This window comes from Mytilus californianus, unplaced genomic scaffold (genome assembly GCF_021869535.1).
Source record: "Mytilus californianus isolate M0D057914Y unplaced genomic scaffold, xbMytCali1.0.p SCAF_7, whole genome shotgun sequence".
NCBI classification, from domain to species: Eukaryota; Metazoa; Mollusca; class Bivalvia; order Mytilida; family Mytilidae; genus Mytilus; species Mytilus californianus.
Window position 1 is genome coordinate 75,363,961 of NW_026262723.1, and position 20,915 is coordinate 75,384,875.

Here is a 20,915-nt window from a genome sequence, read left to right on the forward strand (position 1 = left end):
GTATACGAAAAAAAATCAAAGTAATAATTAACAACAGCATATATATGCGACTTGAATTTGTTATTCAGATGAATGAGGAAAAATTAACAAAACTAAAATATGAGAACTAGGTTATCCGGATATCTGGTTTGATATTTAGGTAATCATTAATTGTTTTAATTTCCCATTTTTCGAATAGAATAAAAATTCAATAAAACTGCCATGGATGAAGCTCAAACAATCTGGTTTTGCAATTTATGTCAAGGTAGTGAAAATGTTAAATGGAAATGTGTGAGCTGTCAACTATTACTGTGCAATACTTGCAAATCAAATGTTCATTCAAAATTTAAACTTGCTGATACTCATATCATCATCGATGTCAAAGACGTAGGGACAAGTATTGAAGACTCTTCTTCAGAAATCGAATATGGAAAGTGTACTTTGCACAGAATCAAGGAAACGTGTTTGTATTGTAGAGACTGCAATAGTCTTGTTTGTTTGAAATGTGTATCCGAAACACACCAACAACACTTGTTAATTGATACTGATCAAATATACACGGAGAAAGAAAGCCAAGTTTCAAATCTTATTGAGTTGTACAAACAGAGAATTACGTCAATTACAAATATCAACAAAATCTGTCTGAAAAAATATGAAGAATCCAAAGAGAAAATAATCAAAAGAAAGGAAGATCTGACATCATTATTGGATGACCATTCAAAACATATGTTATATCAACTAGAGGAAAAATCTAAAAATACGGACTTCGAGTGTAAGTTAGAAGATTTGAGCAAAACTTTAGATCTACTGCAAAAATGTCAACTATCAAAACGTGCAGATTTATTAATAGAAACCTTAAACACCATTCAAGACATAGATTTACATCAGGATCTTGCAGAACGCTTCCCTAGATTTGTCATGGGAAGGCCATTACCATGCAAAATAATTGAAACGTTCGGTTCATTTCAAGAAGAAAACGTTGTAGATCCTAACGAGGAAATAGAACTGTTGTTGGAGAGTTCTCACTCTACATCGCTTAAAATGATCAAGCGAATAGTAGAAATTTCAGATGAGAAATGTTATGTCTTTGATGAGTCGTCTCTTTATTGTCTTGAATTTAAGAAAGAAGAAAAGGTTCATATAAAAAAGATTGCCGATATTAAAGCTTTTGATATTTCTCTTTTAAAGTCCAATGAAATTTTGATAGCAATGAAAACAGAAGGAAAAATTATGATTCTAAAACATTCACTTAAGATGAAACTATTCCACTCTTGTTCAGGTCTTTTACCAAGGGGAATACATATTTCAAAAGACGATAAAGTTATTGTCGGAGTTCGAGAAGAAGGTGAATTAGGACTTTCGGTAGGTAAAGATTGCAAACGGCAAATAAAAATTCTTGACATAAACGGACTAGAGGAAAATGTATTTGAATATGACAAAGATGGAAAACGCATTGTTTCAATGCCGATGAAAATAAAAACAAACACTGATGAGGATATGTTTATTATTGATACGATTTCAAAACTCGAAGGGCGCATTGTATTTTTGACTAAATATGGTAATGTTTCTTGGGTGTATAAAGGGGAAGAATCTGCAAAATATTTGTTTCAACCATGGGATTTGGTCGTTACCTCAAGAGACAATGCCATTATCTCTGACGTGGGGAATCAAGCATTTCACATCTTGAACAGTAATGGACAATTGCTTAAAAAGCACAGTTCAATTGATATAGGATTTTCATTTCCATTTTCTCTGTCAATCTACCGAGGAAATAAATTGCTTGTTGGATCACAAATACTCTATATGGATGATATCACTGATACGTGTAAACACAAATCCACGAACATTTTTCGTATTACCATCAAAGGAATATGAATAAAACCAACTATTTCTAGGTATAAAAACAAACCTTTTTGCAGATGTGGAAGTCTGCTTTCTTTGATCAGGACATACATTTGCAGATTACTAGTATTCTACTGTTCGTTATGTATGTACCATTGCGAAAAATTATTTTCACTGTTTTGCAGAATAGAAAACAATCAAATCAAGTTTTGTACTCTAAATTAAAAACCTTTTACTAGTGGTTATTGATGTTTCATTGTGCTATTTTCAGCTATATGGAGTTCAGGTTCATTGTTTTAAAGTTATTTCCCTTCTTTTTTTGTATTCATCTTGTCATTGGATATTCAGTACCTCTTAGATATTAATCTCCTTTTTACAACAAATTTGATTTGTGTGTTTGTTGATTTTGTGATTGGCCGATACTTTTTCTTACCTAGCACCTGGAATGTCTAATGTGGACAAGGTGTTTTTATACCATTGCGGTATTTGTACGGTTTAAATGATAATTTTCACTGTAAATTTTCAATTTATAAGTTATATAATTGTAGTACCGTCAGGTATTTCTTATTTTTTGGGGTCATTTTTCGTTTTTTTGCCATGGCATTATCAGTTCGTTTTCGACTTATGAGTTTGATGATCACTTTGGTGTCTTTCGTCTCTCTTTTTCATGACGAGAACAAATTAACAATATATACAACAAAAGGGTTATGCAAGGTAGGGATTGACCGGGTTGAATGTGAATAGATGTGAAATTTAAAAATCACTGGAAAATTAGGATATGATGGATAGGAACAGAAGTTTTGACGGTAAACATGCCACGAAAGGACCCCTCGGAGAGTTTTTGTAAGGGTTGGTTAATGCGCTGAGATCATGATTCTCTCTCTACACGAGGCATCGGATTTAAAGTACCCATTTCCACTGGACCTGACTGTGTATTTGTTCATCCTCCACAGCCAAACAGACGCCCCAGTCTAGCAAGGGTTTTACGACATGAATAGGAAAAATTTAAGGATTTCAACCATGAGAGTTATATCAAACCCAAAAAACATAATACAATACACAATAAAGGTCTTTCCACCACAAATTTACATCAGGTAATAAAACAGATGTTCGAATAAAGTAACCTTAAGATCAAAAAGTCACTTCCAGTATCACAAGATAGCTCATATAACACCTATTCTTAAAAACATAGGTTGTATTTATTGTTTTTCAATGATAAAGGGAGATAATTATCAGTTTGACGACTTTTTCGAGGTTCTACCCCCTAGGTCATAGCCCAGCCACTTTCAATTAATAAGCAATTTTTAATGTTACGTTTTCTGCTTAAGTCAGTTTGATAGGAACTACCTTTGAAAGATCGATGATATTTTCTATAAAGTTACATTACTATCAGTACATATCAGTTTGATGACTATTGTGAGGCCCTGCCCCCTAGGACATGATCCAGTGACTTTGAATTAAATAGCAATTTTCAATGTTAAGTTTTCTGCTTAAGTTTGTTTGATAGTATCTATTTGTGTTAGATCAATGATGTTTTGTATGAAGTTGCATTACTATCAGTTCATATCAGTTTGACGACTTTTTCGAGGTCCTACCCCCAACGTCATAGTTCAGCCACTTTCAGTTAATACACAATTGTTAATGTTAAGTTTTCTGCTTAAGTCAGTTTGATAGGAACTACTTGTGTGATAGATTGGTAATATTTTCTATAAAGGTACATTACTATCAGTACATCTCAGTTTGACGACCATTTCCAGGCCCTACCCACTAAATAAAGGCAACAGTAGTATACCGCTGTTCGAAACTCATAAATCGATAGAGATAAAAACAAATCCGGGTTACAAACTAAAACTGAGGGAAACGCATCAAATATAAGAGGAGAACAACGACACAACAAAAACACAACATTAAAATGTAACACACACAGAAACGAACTATAATATAACAATGGCCATTTTCCTGACTTAGTACAGGACATTTTAAGAAAAAAATGGTGGGTTGAACCTGGTTTTGTGGCATGCACAACCTCCCGCTTTTATGGCAACGTCAAACACAACACCAAAACGACAAAATCACATGACAGGACCACAATACAAATAAATGGGAGAACATATAGGACAAAGAAACATACGAATAATAGCTAACAAAAGGTACTAGGCTTAAAATTCAATACGCCAGACGTGTGTCTCGTCCACACAAGACCAACCAGTGACGCCCAGATGAAAAACGTTTGAAAGCCAAAACAAGTACAAAGCTGAAGAGCACCGAGGCCCAAAACTTCCAAAAAGTTGCGCCTAACACGGCCAGGGTTTTCTGCCTGGGACAAGAACATCCTTAATATTTAGAATAATTGATAATTTTGCAAACAGTAAATTTTATAAATTGACTATATAATAGATATACATGATAAAACCGAAGTGGGGACTAACTACAGAATAAAAACGGATACATCACATAAAACAACTTAATCCAACACACAAAAATACACAGCAGAGTTAGCCAAAGCCTAAACGCATAAAGTGACGTCACATTTGAAACACTAAATCATGGTCCAGCGACTATTGATGATATTGATAAGCAATGTTGCTGTCCATCAGATTGTCTTTTCCGGAATTTAATGCCTACAGACGAGACATATCTCTGTGTCAACAGTTTATTATAAAATCTAAACTGTACGACTTTTAATTCTCATGAGCAATTAGTTTTGGTTGATGAAAGTCAGATTTCCAGTGGTGATATGTGATGATGAAATAGATATAAGAAGATGTGGTATGAGTGCCAATGAGACAACTCTCCATCCAAGTCAAAATTTATAAAAGTAAACCATTATAGGTCAAAGTATGGTCTTCAACATGGAGCCTTGGCTCACACCGAACAGTAAGCTATAAAGGGCCCCAAAAATTACTAGTGTAAAACCATTCAAACGGGAAAACCAACGGTCTAATCTATATAAAAAACGAGAAACGAGAAACACTTATGAACCACATCAACAAACTGAACATCAGATTCCTGACTTAGGACAGGTGCATTCTATCTCCTCATAATTCTTATACGAAAGAAAAATTCAGATAAGGCTTGCGTTTTTATTATGGCCCAGCAACAAAGTTGTCGGGGCCATATGGTGTTATCCTTGTCCGACTTTCCGTCATTTTGCAACGAACAGTTATACGGACTTTTTTTTTCTAAACCCCTTCACATAATGAGCCTATATTTAGTATGTGAGTCAACTATGATAAGTAACAAATCGAGTTTACGTTTGGTTCCGCTCCGCAGATTTTTGCAGAAGTTACGGGCTTTGGACTTTGAAAATTTGGCGAAAATAACAGTTATACGGACTTTTTTTTCTAAACGCCTTCACATATTGAGCTAGTTTTCAGTATGTGAGTCTACTATGATGAGTTACAGATCGAGTTTACGTTTGGTTTTGCTCAATTGATTTTTGCTGAAACTAGGGGAAAGGACTTTGAAAATTTTGTTAAAATAACATGTATACGTTTTTTTTTTAAACGCCTTCACCTATTGAGCTGATTTTTAGTATGTGAGTCAACTATCATGAGTTATAAACCAAATTTACGTTTGGTTCCGGTCCATTAATTTTTGCTGAAATTACAGGCTTTGGACATTGAAAATTTTGTGAAAAATAACAGTTGTACAGACTTTTATTCTCAAATTATCACTCCAAAAAAATGGCTCTAAGCTTTGTTGCGAACAGGGCCATTCGTACCGTTCTGACACATCTAGTTTCATGAGAATTAAATCTACAACTTAAAGTGCATATGTAGCATTTTTTTATGTAACTGTTTTCTTTAAGTGATATGTTTATATATCACCTTTAATGATCGTTAATCTGTTTAACATTCGATCCCGGGTAAATAGTTTTCATCACTTCTGATTATCCGTGTGCAACAATTAAAATGTTTACTTTGCAATTTCCTTCAATCGACACAATTTGTAGGCATAGAAGAAACATCTTATTTTCTAAATCACATATTTAATTAAAAATTTGATGAATTTCGTCAGTAATAAAAGACGAACGAGTAAGTGAAAATGAACACCTTATTTTGCAATGTAATACAAGATGTTATTATTTTTAAAAATCTTCGTTTCTACTGGCCTCAAATTCTTCACTCGATTTTGTTTTCTTCAGAAAACTTAGATCCACGAATTTAAGAACCCACGAACATGTAACTTTTGCTTAAACCACGAAAATTGATACCCACGAATAAAAGTACTCTCACACTATAATATTTTGAGAGTATACGAAAAAAATATCAAAGTAATAATTAACAAAACCATATATATTCGACTTGGATTTGTTGTTCAGATGAATGAGAAAACAATTAACAAAACTAAAATATGAGAACTAGGTTATCCGGATATCTGGTTTAATCTTTAAGAATCATTAATTGTTTTAATTTTCCATTTTTCGAATGGAATAAATTTCAATCAAACTGCCATGGATGAAGCACAATCAATCTGGTTTTACAATTTATGTCAAGGTAGTTGGAATGTTAAATGAAATGTGTGAGCTGTCAATTATTACTGTGCAATACTTGCAAATCAAACGTACATTCAAAATTTAAACTTGCTGATACTCATATCATCATCGATGTCAAAGACGTAGGGACAAGTATTGAGCACTCTTCTACAGAAATCGAATATGGAAAGTGTACTTTGCACAGAAACAAGGAAACGTGTTTGTATTGCAGAGACTGCAATACTGCAATAGTCTTGTTTGTTTAAATGTGTATCCGAAACACACCAACAACACTTGTTAATTAATATGATGATCATTCAAAACATATGTTATAGCAACTAGAGGAAAAATCTAAAAATACGGACTTCGAGTGTAAGTTAGAAGATGTGAGCAAAACTTTGGATCTACTGCAAAAATGTCAACCATCAAAACGTGCAGATTTATTGATAAAACCTTAAACACCATTCAAGACATAGATTTACATCAAGATCTTGCTGAACGCTTCCCTAGATATTTCATGGGAAGGCCATTACCATGCAAAATAATTGAAACGTTCGGTTCATTTCAAGAAGAAAACGTTGTAGATCCTAACGAAGAAATATAACTGTTGTTGGAGAGTTCTCACTCTACATCGCTTAAAATGATCAAGCGAATAGAAGAAATTTCAGATGAGAAATGTTATGTCTTTAATGAGTCGTCTCTTTATTGTCTTGAATTTAAGAAAAAAGAAAAGGTTCATATAAAAAAGGTTGCCGATATTAAAGCTTTTAACATTTCTCTTTTAAAGTCCAATGAAATGTTGATAGCAATGAAAACAGAAGGAAAAATTATGATTCTAAAACATTCACTTAAGATAAAACCATTTTACTCTTGTACAGGTCTTTTACCAATGGGAATACATATTTCAAAAGACGATAAAGTTATTGTTGGAGTTCGAGAAGAAGGTGACTATCGGTAGGTGAAGATTGCAAACGGCAAATTAAAAATACTTGACATAAACGGACTAGAGGAAAATGTATTTGAATATGACAAAGATGGAAAACGCATTATTTCATTGCCGATGAAAATAAAAACAAACGCTGATGAGGATATGTTTATTATTGATAGGATTTCAAAACTCGAAGGGCGCATTGTATTCTTAGCTAAATATGGTAATGTTTCTTGGGTGTATAAATGGGAAGAATCTGCTAAATATTTGTTTCAACCATGGGATCTAGTCGTTACCTCAAGAGACAATGCTATTATCTCTGACGTGGCGAATTTCACATCTTGAACAGCAATGGACAGTTGCTAAAAAAGCACAGTTCAATTGATATAGGATTTTCATTTCCATTTTCCCTGTCAATCTACCGAGGAAATAAATTACTTGTTGGATCACACATACTCAATATGGATGATATCACTGATACGTGTAAACACAAATCCACGAACATTTTCCGTATTACCTTCAAAGGAATATGAATAAAACCAGCTATTTTTAGATATAAAAACAAACTTTTTCCGAGATGTGGAAGTCTGCTTTCTTTGATCAAGACATACATTTTCAGGTTACTAGTATTCTAATGTACTTCATGTATGTACCATTGCGATAAATTATTCTTACTGTCTTGCAGAATACAAAACAATTAAATCAAGTTTTGTACTCTGAATTCAAACCCTTTTACCAGTGGTTATTGATGTTTCTTTGTGCTATTTCCAGCTTTAAGGAGTTCAGGTTCATTGTTTTAAAGTTATTTCCCTTCTTTTCTATTCACCTTGCCATTGGATATTCAGTATCCTCTTATATATTAATCTCCTTTTTACAACAAATTTGATTTGTGTGTTTCTTGATTTTGTGATTGGCAGATACTTTTTTTTACCTAGCACATGAAATGTCTAATGTGGACAAGGTTTTTTTTCATATCATTGCAGTATTTGTACGGTTTACATGATAATTTTCACTGTAAATTTTCAATTTATAAGTTATATAATTGTAGTACTGTCAGGTATGCCGCAGTTTTTAGTTTTCAATGGTGTGTTACGTAAACTGTTGTTTGTTTTTTGGTCGTTTTTCGTTTTTTGCCATGACATTATCAGTTCGTTTTCGACTTATGAGTTCGATGATCCCTTTGGTATCTTTCGTCTCTCTTTTCCATGACGAGAACAAATTAACAGTATATACAACAAAAGGGTTCTGCAAGGTAGGGATTGACCGGGTTGAATGGATGTTAAATTTGAAAATCACTGGAAAATTAGGATATGATGGATAGGGATAAGTTTGACGGTAAACATGCCACAAAAGGACCCCTCGGAAAGTTTTTGTAAGGGTTGGTTAATGCGCTGAGATCGTGATTCTCTCTTTAAACGAGGCATCGGATTTAATGTACCCATTTACACTGGACCTGACTGTGTATTTGTTCATCCTTCACAGCCAAACAGACGCCACAGTCTAGCAAGGGTTTTACGACATGAAGAGGAGAAATTGAAGGATTTCAACCTTGAGAGTTATATCAAACCCCACAAACATAAACAATACACAATAAAGGTCTTTCCACCACAAAGTTACATCAGTTAATAAAACAAATGTTCGAATAAAGAAACCTTGAGACCAAAAAGTCACTTCCAGTATCACAAGATAGCTCATCTAACACCGAATCTTAAAAACATAGGTTATTTGTTGTTTTTCAATGAATTAAGGGAGATAATTAGCGACTTCCGATTTTCTAAAACAACTTCCGGTGTTATCTGATATCTTTCAGTGCACCGATTCCCAAAATATATGATTTCGACATATTCTTGATTGAAATAAGGGAGATATTTTGATACTTCTGATATGATATGAAAAATTACTAAACGTTAATTTAAAATGTATATGTTTGATCGGTATTTTAACATGTATATTAAATTAGTGCAAACCGGGATATTTCCAGTTTACACAAGCTCACTTAAAGTAGCCAATTTGAAGGTCGTGTATCTTCCAGCCTATTGCAAAAGATGCTATGGTCTTATGATGTACCAGTATGAAATTAAAGGAAATGTCAAAATCTACAACGTCAAATTCAAATTTATCCGTGACCTGAATGTCATAAAGCAAGGATCTGATATCAAAAGATTCCAGGTCTCTATTTATGTAGTGTTCATGAGTTACAACCAAACGCGAATCTGGTGCAGTAAAATTGGTATCGATAACGTTATTTGACCAACATTTTCCAGTTATAACATGTCGCAACTTGGTGATAATGATTTATTCACATTCATTAGTTTCTGAGGAGCAGCAATAACAAACAAAAGTCAAAATTTTTAATATGACATTGGTATCAACTTCCTTTTGGGGACTGAGAACCTCATAGAAAAACACTTTAGGTCTCCATCACTTACGGTTATTGAGTGTCACTTACATTTCAGTAATGTCAAATTTATAAAGGAAATTAACACTTTGTTCAAAATGAATTTCAACATCCTGAAGATGTTACGATTAATTTGGAAACAAATATTGTTGTTTTCTTTTACGGTAACAAAGGAGAAGTGATAACAAGAAAAAAATCACACAGAATTAAAAAAAATACCAAGGTTCAGTCGACTTTATTTTGTAATATCTAGAAGTATTTCAGTACTTTTGTTTATCAAAAGTAAAATAACAAAAATACCGAATTCCGAGGAAAATTCAAAACGGAAAGTCCCTAATCAAATGGCAAAATCAAAGCTCAAACACATCAAACGAATGGATAACAACTGTCATATTCCTGACTTGGCACAGGCATTTTCTTATGTAGAAAATGGTGGATTAAACCTGGTTTTATAGCTAGCTAACCCTCTCACTTGTATGACAGTCGCATAAAATTCCATTATATTGACAACGATGTGTGAACAAAACAAACAGACATAATAGGTAAAATTGTCAAAAATAGTGGTACAGCAGTCAACATTGTGTTATAATCTTAATCACTATAAAAAAAATATGTCAACAAAGAAAAACAAAAACACATATAGACAAAGCACATTAGCAAAAAAGATAGACAAGAATACAAAAATTTACCATAGCACAATAACAAAATGACGGGATATATAAGTACCGAGCCACGTTAAATGAATATTACCAAATATAGACTAAACAGTTAAAATGATAATTTACAAAGACAAATAAAATAATACTATAACACGTTATTAGGATAATAAACAACGTCAGCACCAAGAATCTATACTTCAAGACCATCTAGTATTATTTGTGAAGTTGATACGGAATATTTATCAACAAGGTCTTGGTATCTTCCGATGAACTTTTTTAGAAAAAGGACGAGACGTTCTTTGACATACCCCTGGTTCACCAACTTTCTGCTCAGACACTGGTGACGTTTAACAAAGTCTGAGTAGCAGCTGCAAGCTCTTGAACACCGAATGAGTTGGGAAATGTATATCCCATATGCAGGTGAAGTTGGTATATTACTACTAAGGTGAGGGAAATTGATAATTTCAAAATTAAAATAGTCTCGTTTTTCATAGATACAGGTACTGAGATGACCGCTTATGTCAAATTCGAGATATACATCTTAAAATGAGGCAGAGGAACCCGTGTCTTTTGTTTCTTTAATTTTTAGTTGTTCTGGAGGATATATTAATGGAACCCAATCAGAATTGGATTGTTAATGGAAAGAACACCATCAATACATCTGAATGTGAAATAAAATGATCTTGATTCTTTGATCTTTTGTTTTTGACAAGTGTCTGAAGGAACTCCGACTCATATGAAAATAAGAAGAGGTCGGCAAGCTAAGCGCACACTATACTTTGACCTATAATTGTTTACTTTTTACACATTGTGACTGGGATGGAGAGTTGTCTCTTTGGCACTCATACCATATCTTCTTATTTCTAGTAACCCTCCTGAGATTCATCTATAGATACTTCACAGTTTTACACAAAAGTTGGAGGGGAGTCAAAACGATGTACAAAATACCATGAAGGATTGCTTTTGTATATTGAATACAGGTCATACTGCATCTGATATACACATGGATTGCATTAAAATAAAGTTATTTACGCAATTTCATATTTTACACATTTGAATATACACCTTTATTGTGAAACTAATTGCTTAAAACTCTTCACTATTTCATATAAATGTATATTCGTCATGTTAACCTTTGTGCATCCATCATAACTAGATAACATTTGAACGTGTCCTCCTGTCTCAAGAATGTTTAATATTCTATTGAGACGCTTGAATCCTCACGTATTGAACAGACTATAACCTTTCTTTTCAATAATTTTTTTTTCTGGAACACCGGCTTGACACAGAGTTTTCTTGTCTGATTGTTTGACTTATGTCTGACTCTGAAGACAAACTCCTCGTTACTGTTAACGGTGAATTACATGCTGCTCTCAACCTGCTTGTTTATTGAACCATCTGTATCCTAATTATTTGCATGAAACAAATTCATTCTGAGTACAGTGTATCAAAAAAAGGCTTGATATTATTTCCGTATGCACATAGTATGTGTATGTGAATCATCTTAGACGAAAACACTTAGATTTTCCGATGATGAGCGCTAATTTCGACATCGAACTTTTTTTAACGAGACAGAAGAAAAACATAAAATTCGGTAAAGTTATGTTAGTCTATGCTGGGGTAGATAAACTTTAGTGTTTGAAATAATTATAAAATTAGAAGATGTGATATGATTCCTAATGAGACAACTCTCCACAAGAGACTAAGTAACATAGAAATTAACAATAATAGGTCATCGCATGGCCTTCAATTCAGAAGAGAAAACTAACGGCCTGATTTATGTACAAAATAATGAACGAAAAACAAGTATGATATACAGCAACAAACGACAACCACTGAATTACAGGCTAATGACAGGCACATAAAGAATGTGGCGTGGTTAAACTAGTTTGAAGGCGCCAATCCTCCCCTAACCTAGAATAGTGGTGTAAATATACAACATAAGAACAAACTATAAAAATCAGTTGAAAAGGGCGTAATTTATCACATTGATACAAAGCAGAAATGCATCTAAGAAAAACACACCCTGGACGTTGCAGGGTATTTATACATCCCCAAGACAAAAAAATACAGTAAATAGCAAGTACAGATCTGAGAGTACTTGCAGTTACTGATAGCATGTTCAAAGCCAAAAACAACTTATTAAAAATATCATGCATCTAAGATTAAAATATCAATCAGTTCACATCCAACATCCAGTGGATTAAGTGTAAGGACGTCATTAACAGTCAGAGAAAAACATGACATTGTATAATGCCAAGATACAGGTATCCAAAGATTGCAGAGCATGAACGTGCATGTGAATATAAAACGAATATTTAGTGTAATTTTAGATTACTGATAACAAAATCAATATTAATACCAATAAAACATGAATTGCTGTGGTAGTAAAACTTTAGTGTTTGGAATAACCCTGTGTATTCAACATTTTATAAACAGTAAATTTTCAGAAACGATTATTTATTCACGACTAAACAACGTGTAAATATAAGTGCAGACTTAATATGTTATACTTTGATTAGACCGTTTAAAGAAAACGAATAATTATAATCGTTTATATATATTACATATATATAAGACTGTGTTTGTTGTACAAAAATATAAGAAAACCAAAAGATGACCGCGATACAATTGGGCAAGTGTTGAAACAAAGAGTGTGGACACAGTAATAAGGTGGACACAGTAAGGATTTGTACACGGTAAATGCATTTAATTCTATTTCTTTAAAGAGATGAAAATGAGGAACATAATGCAAAAGACCCCATTCATCTCGGTTGGAAAATAAAAATATTAAATACCCTAAGAAAAGTGTGGCAGAGTGTGATTTTCAGTAGTTTTACCCTTTTAAATCAATAACCGTATGAGTTACGTAAAATCCGTATTTCGCGAGCAGTACGTCGACTGAGCATGCGCGAAAGCGTATAAGACACGGATCGATAACGGTCTCCGAATTTGGATATTTTCTCAAAAATTGGCGTTTTCTGTGGAAAAAATATTGTTTCAAAAACAAAACAAGTACAAAACACTACATTTATACGGGTAGTAAAACCTTAGTATTTGGAATAACTCTGTTTATTCAACATTTTGTAAACAATAAATTCTCAGAAAAGATAATGAACATTATACAATCAATCTTTTGTTCATTAATGCACGAATAAACAACGTTTTTAAAGTGCCAGTCTTTGTAAGAATCAGGCAATTTAGAACAATTTCAAAACATGGCCGAAAAAACCCACCAACCTAACCACCCTATTTTGAATGTACCCTCATCCTGAGTTACAAATGGTAGGTCTTTGGTTTCTGCGTGTCTGGTAATTGGAGAAATAGTTCGATAAATTTTGGTTAGAATGATAGCAAGTTAAAGAGTTATCTCCCCTTAATTGTTAATTTCTAGTGCATTTCAACCAAATTATATCTTGAATTACCAGAACAGAGAAAGGAAACAAATGTTATATGCATGCACCATTATACATTGTAAACTTGAATTAATGTAAAGCTGAGCGGGTTTTTGTTTGTCATGTTTTCACCACTGCCTGATTCTTAGGCAGATTGGTACTTAAATATAAGTGCAGACTTAATATGTTATACTTTAATTTGATCGCTTATAAACAAATGAATCAAACTAAAGAGAATGAATCCAATTTGAAAAAAAGTATTTTCCTCACCACCAGTCATGTCCTTCAGAAGACCTAAAACATCCGTGACAAACTATTGACAGCTGCATTTAGAAAGCAACCTACTCCTCCTCCTGATTGCTACAAACAATGTGGGAGAAGGAATTGTTTATGTTGTAAAGGTGCCCCAATACTAGCAGTTCTTTCATCAGCTCCTTTACAAAACAAACTTATTCGATCTGCGTAAATTCCAACTGTAAAACGTAGAACGCAAAATTGATGTATTAACATGTAACACTTGTGGCATGCATGGCATTCAGTACGTACAAGAAACATTGGACAAATTTAATATTCAGCTAAATAACCATCGATCATGGTAAAGAACCAACAAAAACTCACCTCACAAGACATCTTCGCTCAAAGAAACATCCTTTTGATATGGTTACTTTTCAAATAATAGAAGTAAACACTGAGTGGGACACCACGTCGAGAAGGAGACGAGAAAACCTTTTGATCCACAACTCCATAACTTAGAACCTGATGGTCTATATGATAAGAGGCTCCCAAGAGCCTGTGTCGCTCACCTGATTCTACTTTGGTTTTGGAAATCATGTAAAAATAGATTAAAATCATAACAGATACCCTAATAATGACTGAGGCCAAATATGGTTTAATATTGGCCCCGTAATTTAATCAAAAGCAGAAGACTTTTGTAAAGTTTACAGAAATTACCAATGAATTCATTGAAATTGTACAAAATGACTTTATAAGGACGATGACAAATCAGCTACAAAGTAACAATAATTGGTCAGCACCTCAAAAGAAACATTCATACCATGTTTGGTTTCAATCCATTCAGCGGTTTCCTAGAAAGAAGACATTTGTATATATTGTCCATAGGGTCCTATGTTAAATAAGTTCCCGCTGGCGGCCATCTTGGATGATTGATTGCCTACAAAGTAACAACACTTGGCCAGCACCTCATTATGAACATTCATGCAATGTTTGGTTTCATTCCATTCAGTGGTTCTCTAAAAAAACCATTTGTATGTATTTCCCATAGAGTCCTATGTTAAACTAAGTCCCCGCTGGCGGCCATCTTGGATGATTGATTGCCTACAAACTTACAACACTTGGTCAGCAACTCATAAGGAACTTGCATGCCATATTTTATTTCATTCCATTTTCCTCTAAAAGAAAACATTTGTATGTATTGTCCATAGGGTCCTATGTTAAACTAAGTCTCCCTCTGGCGGCCATCTTGGATGATGGATCGGCTTCAAAGTAACAACACTTGATCAGCACCTCATAAGGAACAATCAATCATGTTTGGTTTCAATCCATTAAGCGGTTTTCTAGAAGAAGACATTTGTATATATTTCCCATAGGGTCCCTTGTTAAACTAAGTCCCTCTCTGGCGGCCATCTTGGATGATGGATCGGCTTCAAAGTAACAACACTTGGTCAGCACCTCATAAGGAACATTCATGCCATGTTTGGTTTCATTCCATTCAGTGGTTCTCCAAAAAAAGACTTTTGTATGTATTGTCCATAGAGTCCTATATCAAACGAAGTCCCCCGCTGGCGGCCATCTTGGATGATTGATAGCCTACAAAGTTACAACACTTGTTCAGCACCTCATAAGGAACATTCATGCCATATTTTATATCATTCCATTCATAGGTTCTCTAAAGGAAATAATTTGTATGCATTTCCCATAGGGTCCTTTGTTAAACTAAGTCCCCCTCTGGCGGCCATTTTGGATGATGGATCGGCTTCAAAGTAACAGCACTTGGTCAGCATCTGAAAAGAAACATTCATACCATGTTTGGTTTCAATCCATTAAGCGGTTTTCTAGAAGAAGACATTTGTATATATTTCCAATAGGATCCTTTGTTAAACTCAATCCTTCGTTGGCAGCAATCTTGGTTGATGGATTTGTTATAAAGTAACAACACAAGGTCAGCATATCAGAAGGAACATTCATGTCATGTTTGGTTTCATTCCATTCAGTTGTTCTTCAAAAGAAGACTTTTGTATGTATTTCACATAGGTCCTATGTTAAACGAAGTCCCCCGCTGGCAGCCATCTTGGATGATTGATTAGCTACAAAGTAACAACACTTGGTCAGCACCTCACAAGGAATATTCTTCACATGTTTGGTTTCATTCCATTCAGTGGTTCTCTAAAAGAAGACATTTGTATGTATTGTCCACAAGGTCCTTTATTAAACGAAGTCCAACGCTGGCGGCCATCTTGGATGATGGATCACCTACAAAGTTACAACACTTGGTCAGCACCTCATAAGGAACGTCATGCCTTACTGTAATACCATTTATTGGTTCTTTAAAAAAAAAACCATTTGTATGTATTTCCCATAGGGTCCTATGTTAAACTAAGTCCCCGCTGGCGGCCATCTTGGATGATTGATCGCCGACAAAGTTACAACACTTGGTCAGCACCTCATAAGGAACATTCATGTCATGTTTTATTTCATTCCATTTGGTGGTTCTCTAAAAGAGGACATTTCTATGTATTTCCCATAGGGTCCTATCTTAAAGAAAGTCCCTCTCTGGTGGCCATATTGAATGATGGATCGGCTTCAAAGTAACAACACTTGGTCAAAACCTGATAAGGAACATTCATGTCATGTTTGGTTTCATTTCATTCAGTGGTTCTCTAAAAGAAGACATTTGTATGTAATGTCCATAGGGTTCTATATTAAACAAAGTCCATCGCTGGCGGCCATCTTGGATGATGGATCGCTTACAAAGTTACAACACTTGGTCAGCACCTCATAAGGAACATTCATGCCATATTTAATTTCATTCCATTTAGTGGTTCTCTAAAAGAAAACATTTGTATGTATTTCCCATAGGGTCCTAAGTTAATCAAGGGTCCTAAGTTAATCTAAGTCCCCCTCTGGCGGCCATCTTGAATGATGGATCGGCTCCAAAGTAACAACATTTGTTTAGCACCTCATAAAAAACAACCATGCTATTTTTGGTTTCATTCCAATCAGTGGTTCTCTAAAAGAAGACATTTGTATGTATTGTACATAGGGTCCTATGTTAAACGAAGTCCCCCGCTGGCGGCCATCTTGGTGGATTGATCGCCTTCAAATTAACAACACTTGGTCAGCACCTCATTAGGAACAATCATGCTATGTTTGGTTTCATTCCATTCGGTGCTTCTCTAAAAGAAAACATTTGTACGTATTGTCCATAGGGTCCTATGTTAAACGAATCCCCCACTGGCGGCCATCTTGAATGATAAATCAGCTACAAAGTAACAACACTTGGTCAGCACCTCATAAGTAACATTCATGCCATGTTTGGTTTCATTCCATTCAGTGGTTCTCTAGAAGAAGTTCAAAATGTAAAAAGTTAATGACGACAAGGACGACGGACAACGACGACGGACGACGAACGCCAAGTGATGAAAAAAGCTCACTTGGCCCTTCGGGGCCAGGTGTGCAAAAAAATACGAGAAAAGATACAGGAAAGATGAAGAATAATTTATTAAGTAGCATCGTCCTTAATATCTCTGTCATATTGGACGTTCCAAACTTACCAACAACAGATTTCGTAATTAAATAAATAATTTTTGAACTTCATTCAAATTTTGAATTTATTTATATATTTATTAGGCAGCAAAATTCAATGTGTAATGAGCTGCAAAAGTTTCTTATCTGCATCCGATTTTACGTAAAGAGACGCAAGCTCGATAAAGCTAGTTTGTCTAGCGAAATATTATTGCGTTTATTTCTTATCGCATTGTAAATATTATCAACATTATAATATTAACATACTAAATAGTGTGTTAAAATAAAATTGTTGGGCAATTTATATATATATATATATATATGACTGTGTGTGTTGTACTAAAATACAAGGACATAATTTACAAAACCATAATGTTAGAACGAAGGTTGTCCGGATATCTGGTATAAATTTTAAAATAGCATGAGTTGTTTATAATTTCTCAGTTTTATCCAAAGTTTAGTATAGCTTCAATGGATGAAACACAAACAATTTCATCCTGCCATTTATGTCAAAGTAGTGAAAATGTTAAATGGAAATGTGTCAGTTGTCAACTATTACTGTGCAATACTTGCAAATTAAACGTACATCCAAAATTTAAACTTGCTGATACTCATTTTATCATTGATGTTAAAGATGTAGGGACAAGCATTGAATACTTAAACAAAGAAATCGAATATGGAAAATGTACTTTGCACGTAAACCAGGACAATTGTTTGTATTGTAGAGACTGCAATAGTCTTGTTTGTTTGAAATGTGTATCCGAAACACACCAACAACACTTGTTAATTGATACCGATCAAATGTACACAGAGAAAAAAAGCCAAGTTTCAAATCTTATTGAGTTGTGCAAAGAGAAAATTACGTTAATTACAAACATCAACAAAATCTGTCTAAAAAAATATGAAGAATCCAAAGAGAAAATAATCAAAAGAAAGGAAGATCTGACATCATTATTGGATGATCATTCAAAACATATGTTTTATCAACTAGACGAAAGATCTAAAAATACGGACTTCGAGAGTAAATCAGAAGATTTGAGCAAAACTTTAGAGCTACTGCAAAAATGTCAACAGTCAAAACGTGCAGATTTATTAATAGAAACATTAAACCCCATTCAAGACATAGATTTACATCAAGACCTTGCAGAACGCTTCCCTAGATTTGTCATGGGAAGACCATTACCACGCAAAATAATTGAAACGTTCGGTTCATTTCAAGAAGAAAACATTGTAGATCCTAACGAGGAAATAGAATTGTTGTTAGAGAGTTCTCACTCTACATCACTTAAAATGATCAAGAGAATAGAAGAAATTTCAGATGAGAAATGTTATGTCTTTGATGAGTCGTCTCTTTATTGTCTTGGATTTAAGAAAGAAGAAAAGGTTCATATAAAAAAGATTGCCGATATTAAAGCTTTTGACATTTCTCTTTTAAAGTCCAATGAACTTTTGATAGCAATGGAAACAGAAGGAAAAATTATGATTCTAAATCATTCACTTAAGATGAAACTATTCCACTCTTTTTCAGGTCTTTTACCAAGGGGAATACATATTTCCAAAGACGATAAAGTTATTGTTGGAGTTCGTGAAGAAGGTGAATTAGAACATTCGGCAGATGAAGATTGCAAACGGCAAATAAAAATACTTGACATAAATGGACTAGAGGAAAATGTATTTGAATATGACAAAGAAGGAAAACGCATTGTTTCAATGCCGATGAAAATAAAAACAAACGCTGACGAGGATATGTTTATTATTGATAGGATTTCAAAACTCGAAAGGCGCATTATATTCTTGACTAAATATGGTAATGTTTCCTGGGTGTATAAAGGGGAAGAATCTGCAAAATATTTGTTTCAACCATGGGATCTGGTCGTTATTTCACATCTTGAACAGCAATGGACAATTGCTAAAAATACACAGTTCAATTGATATGGGATTTTCATATCCATTGTCAATCTACCAAGGAAATAAATTGCTTGTTGGATCAAACATACTCAATATGAATGATATCACTGATACGTGTAAACAGAAATCCACTAACATTTTCCGTATTACCATCAAAGGAATATGAATAAAATAAGCTATTTTTAGGTATCAAAACAAACCTTTTTGCAGATGTGGAAGTCTGCTTTCTTTGATCAAGACATACATTTTCTTATTACTAGTATTCTACTGTACTTCATGTATGTACCATTGCGATAAATTATTCTCACTGTTTTGCAGAAGAAAAAAATTCAAATCAGGTTATGTACTCTAAATTCAAAACCTTTTACCAGTGGTTATTGATGTCACTGCTTGATATTTCCAGCTATATTGCAGTTTAGGTTCATTGTTTTAAAGTTATTTCCCTTCTTTTCTATTCACCTTGTCATTGGTTATTCAGTACCCTCCTTAGATATTAATCTCCTTTTTACTACAAATTTGATTTGAGTGTTTGTTGATTTTGTGATTGGCAGATTCTTTTTCTTACCTAGAACCTGAAATGTCTTATGTGGACAAGGTTTTTTTCCCATACCATGGCGGTATTTGTACGGTTTAAATGATAATTTTCACTGTAAATTTTCAATTTATAAGTTATATAATTGTAGTATTGTTAGGTATTCCGCAGTTTTTTGTTCTCAATGGTGTGTTTCGTAAACTGTTGCTTGTTTTTTGGTCTTTTTTCGTTTTTTTTGCGATGGCATTGTCAGTTCGTTTTCGAATTATGAGTTTGATGATTCTTTTGGTATCTTTCGTCTTTCTTTTTCATGACAACTTAACAATATATACAACAAAGGGTCTGCAAGGTAGAGATTGACTGGGTTGAATGAATGTGAAATTTGGAATTCCACTGGAAAATTAGGATATGATGGATATTGACTGAAGTTTTGACGGTAAACATGCCACACAAGGACCCCTCGGAGAGTTTTTGTAAAGGTTCGTTAATGCGTTTTGATCGTGATTCTTTTTCTACACTGCGCATTGGATTTAAAGTATCCATTTCCGCTGGACCTGACTGCGTATTTTTTCATCCTCCACAGCCAAACAGACGCCCCAGTCTAGCAAGGGTTTTACGACATCAATAGGAGAAATTGAAAGATCTCAACCTTGAAAGTTTGAAAGTTATATCAAACTCTACAAACATAATATATTACACAATAAAGGTCTTTCCACCACAAATTTAAATCTGTTAATAAAACAATTGTTCGAATAAAGTAACCTAAAGATCAAAAAATCACTTCCAGTATCAGAAGATAGCTCATCTAACACCCATTCTTAAAAACATATGTTGTATTTGTTGTTTTTCAATATATTAAAGGAGATAATTAGCCACTTCCGATTTACTAAAACAACTTAGGGTGTAATTTGATGGCATTCAGTGCACTGATTCCCAAAATATATGATATATTCTTGATTGAAATAAGGGATATATTCTGAAACTTCTGGTTTGATATGAAAAATTACTGAACGTTAATTCCAAAAGTATATGGTT

At 33.9% G+C, this 20,915-nt stretch overlaps 1 protein-coding gene across 1 annotated transcript; it reads left to right on the forward strand.

Annotated features, from left to right (window-relative positions):
• The first annotated feature begins 234 nt into the window (after positions 1 to 234).
• Positions 235 to 19,372, forward strand: LOC127709522 (uncharacterized). The gene is made up of 2 exons (XM_052215127.1): positions 235 to 1,345; positions 19,056 to 19,372. Exons 1-2 carry the CDS (start codon positions 706 to 708, stop codon positions 19,370 to 19,372), a joined length of 957 nt encoding a protein of 318 aa, XP_052071087.1. The 5' UTR covers positions 235 to 705.
• The last annotated feature ends 1,543 nt before the right edge of the window (positions 19,373 to 20,915 follow it).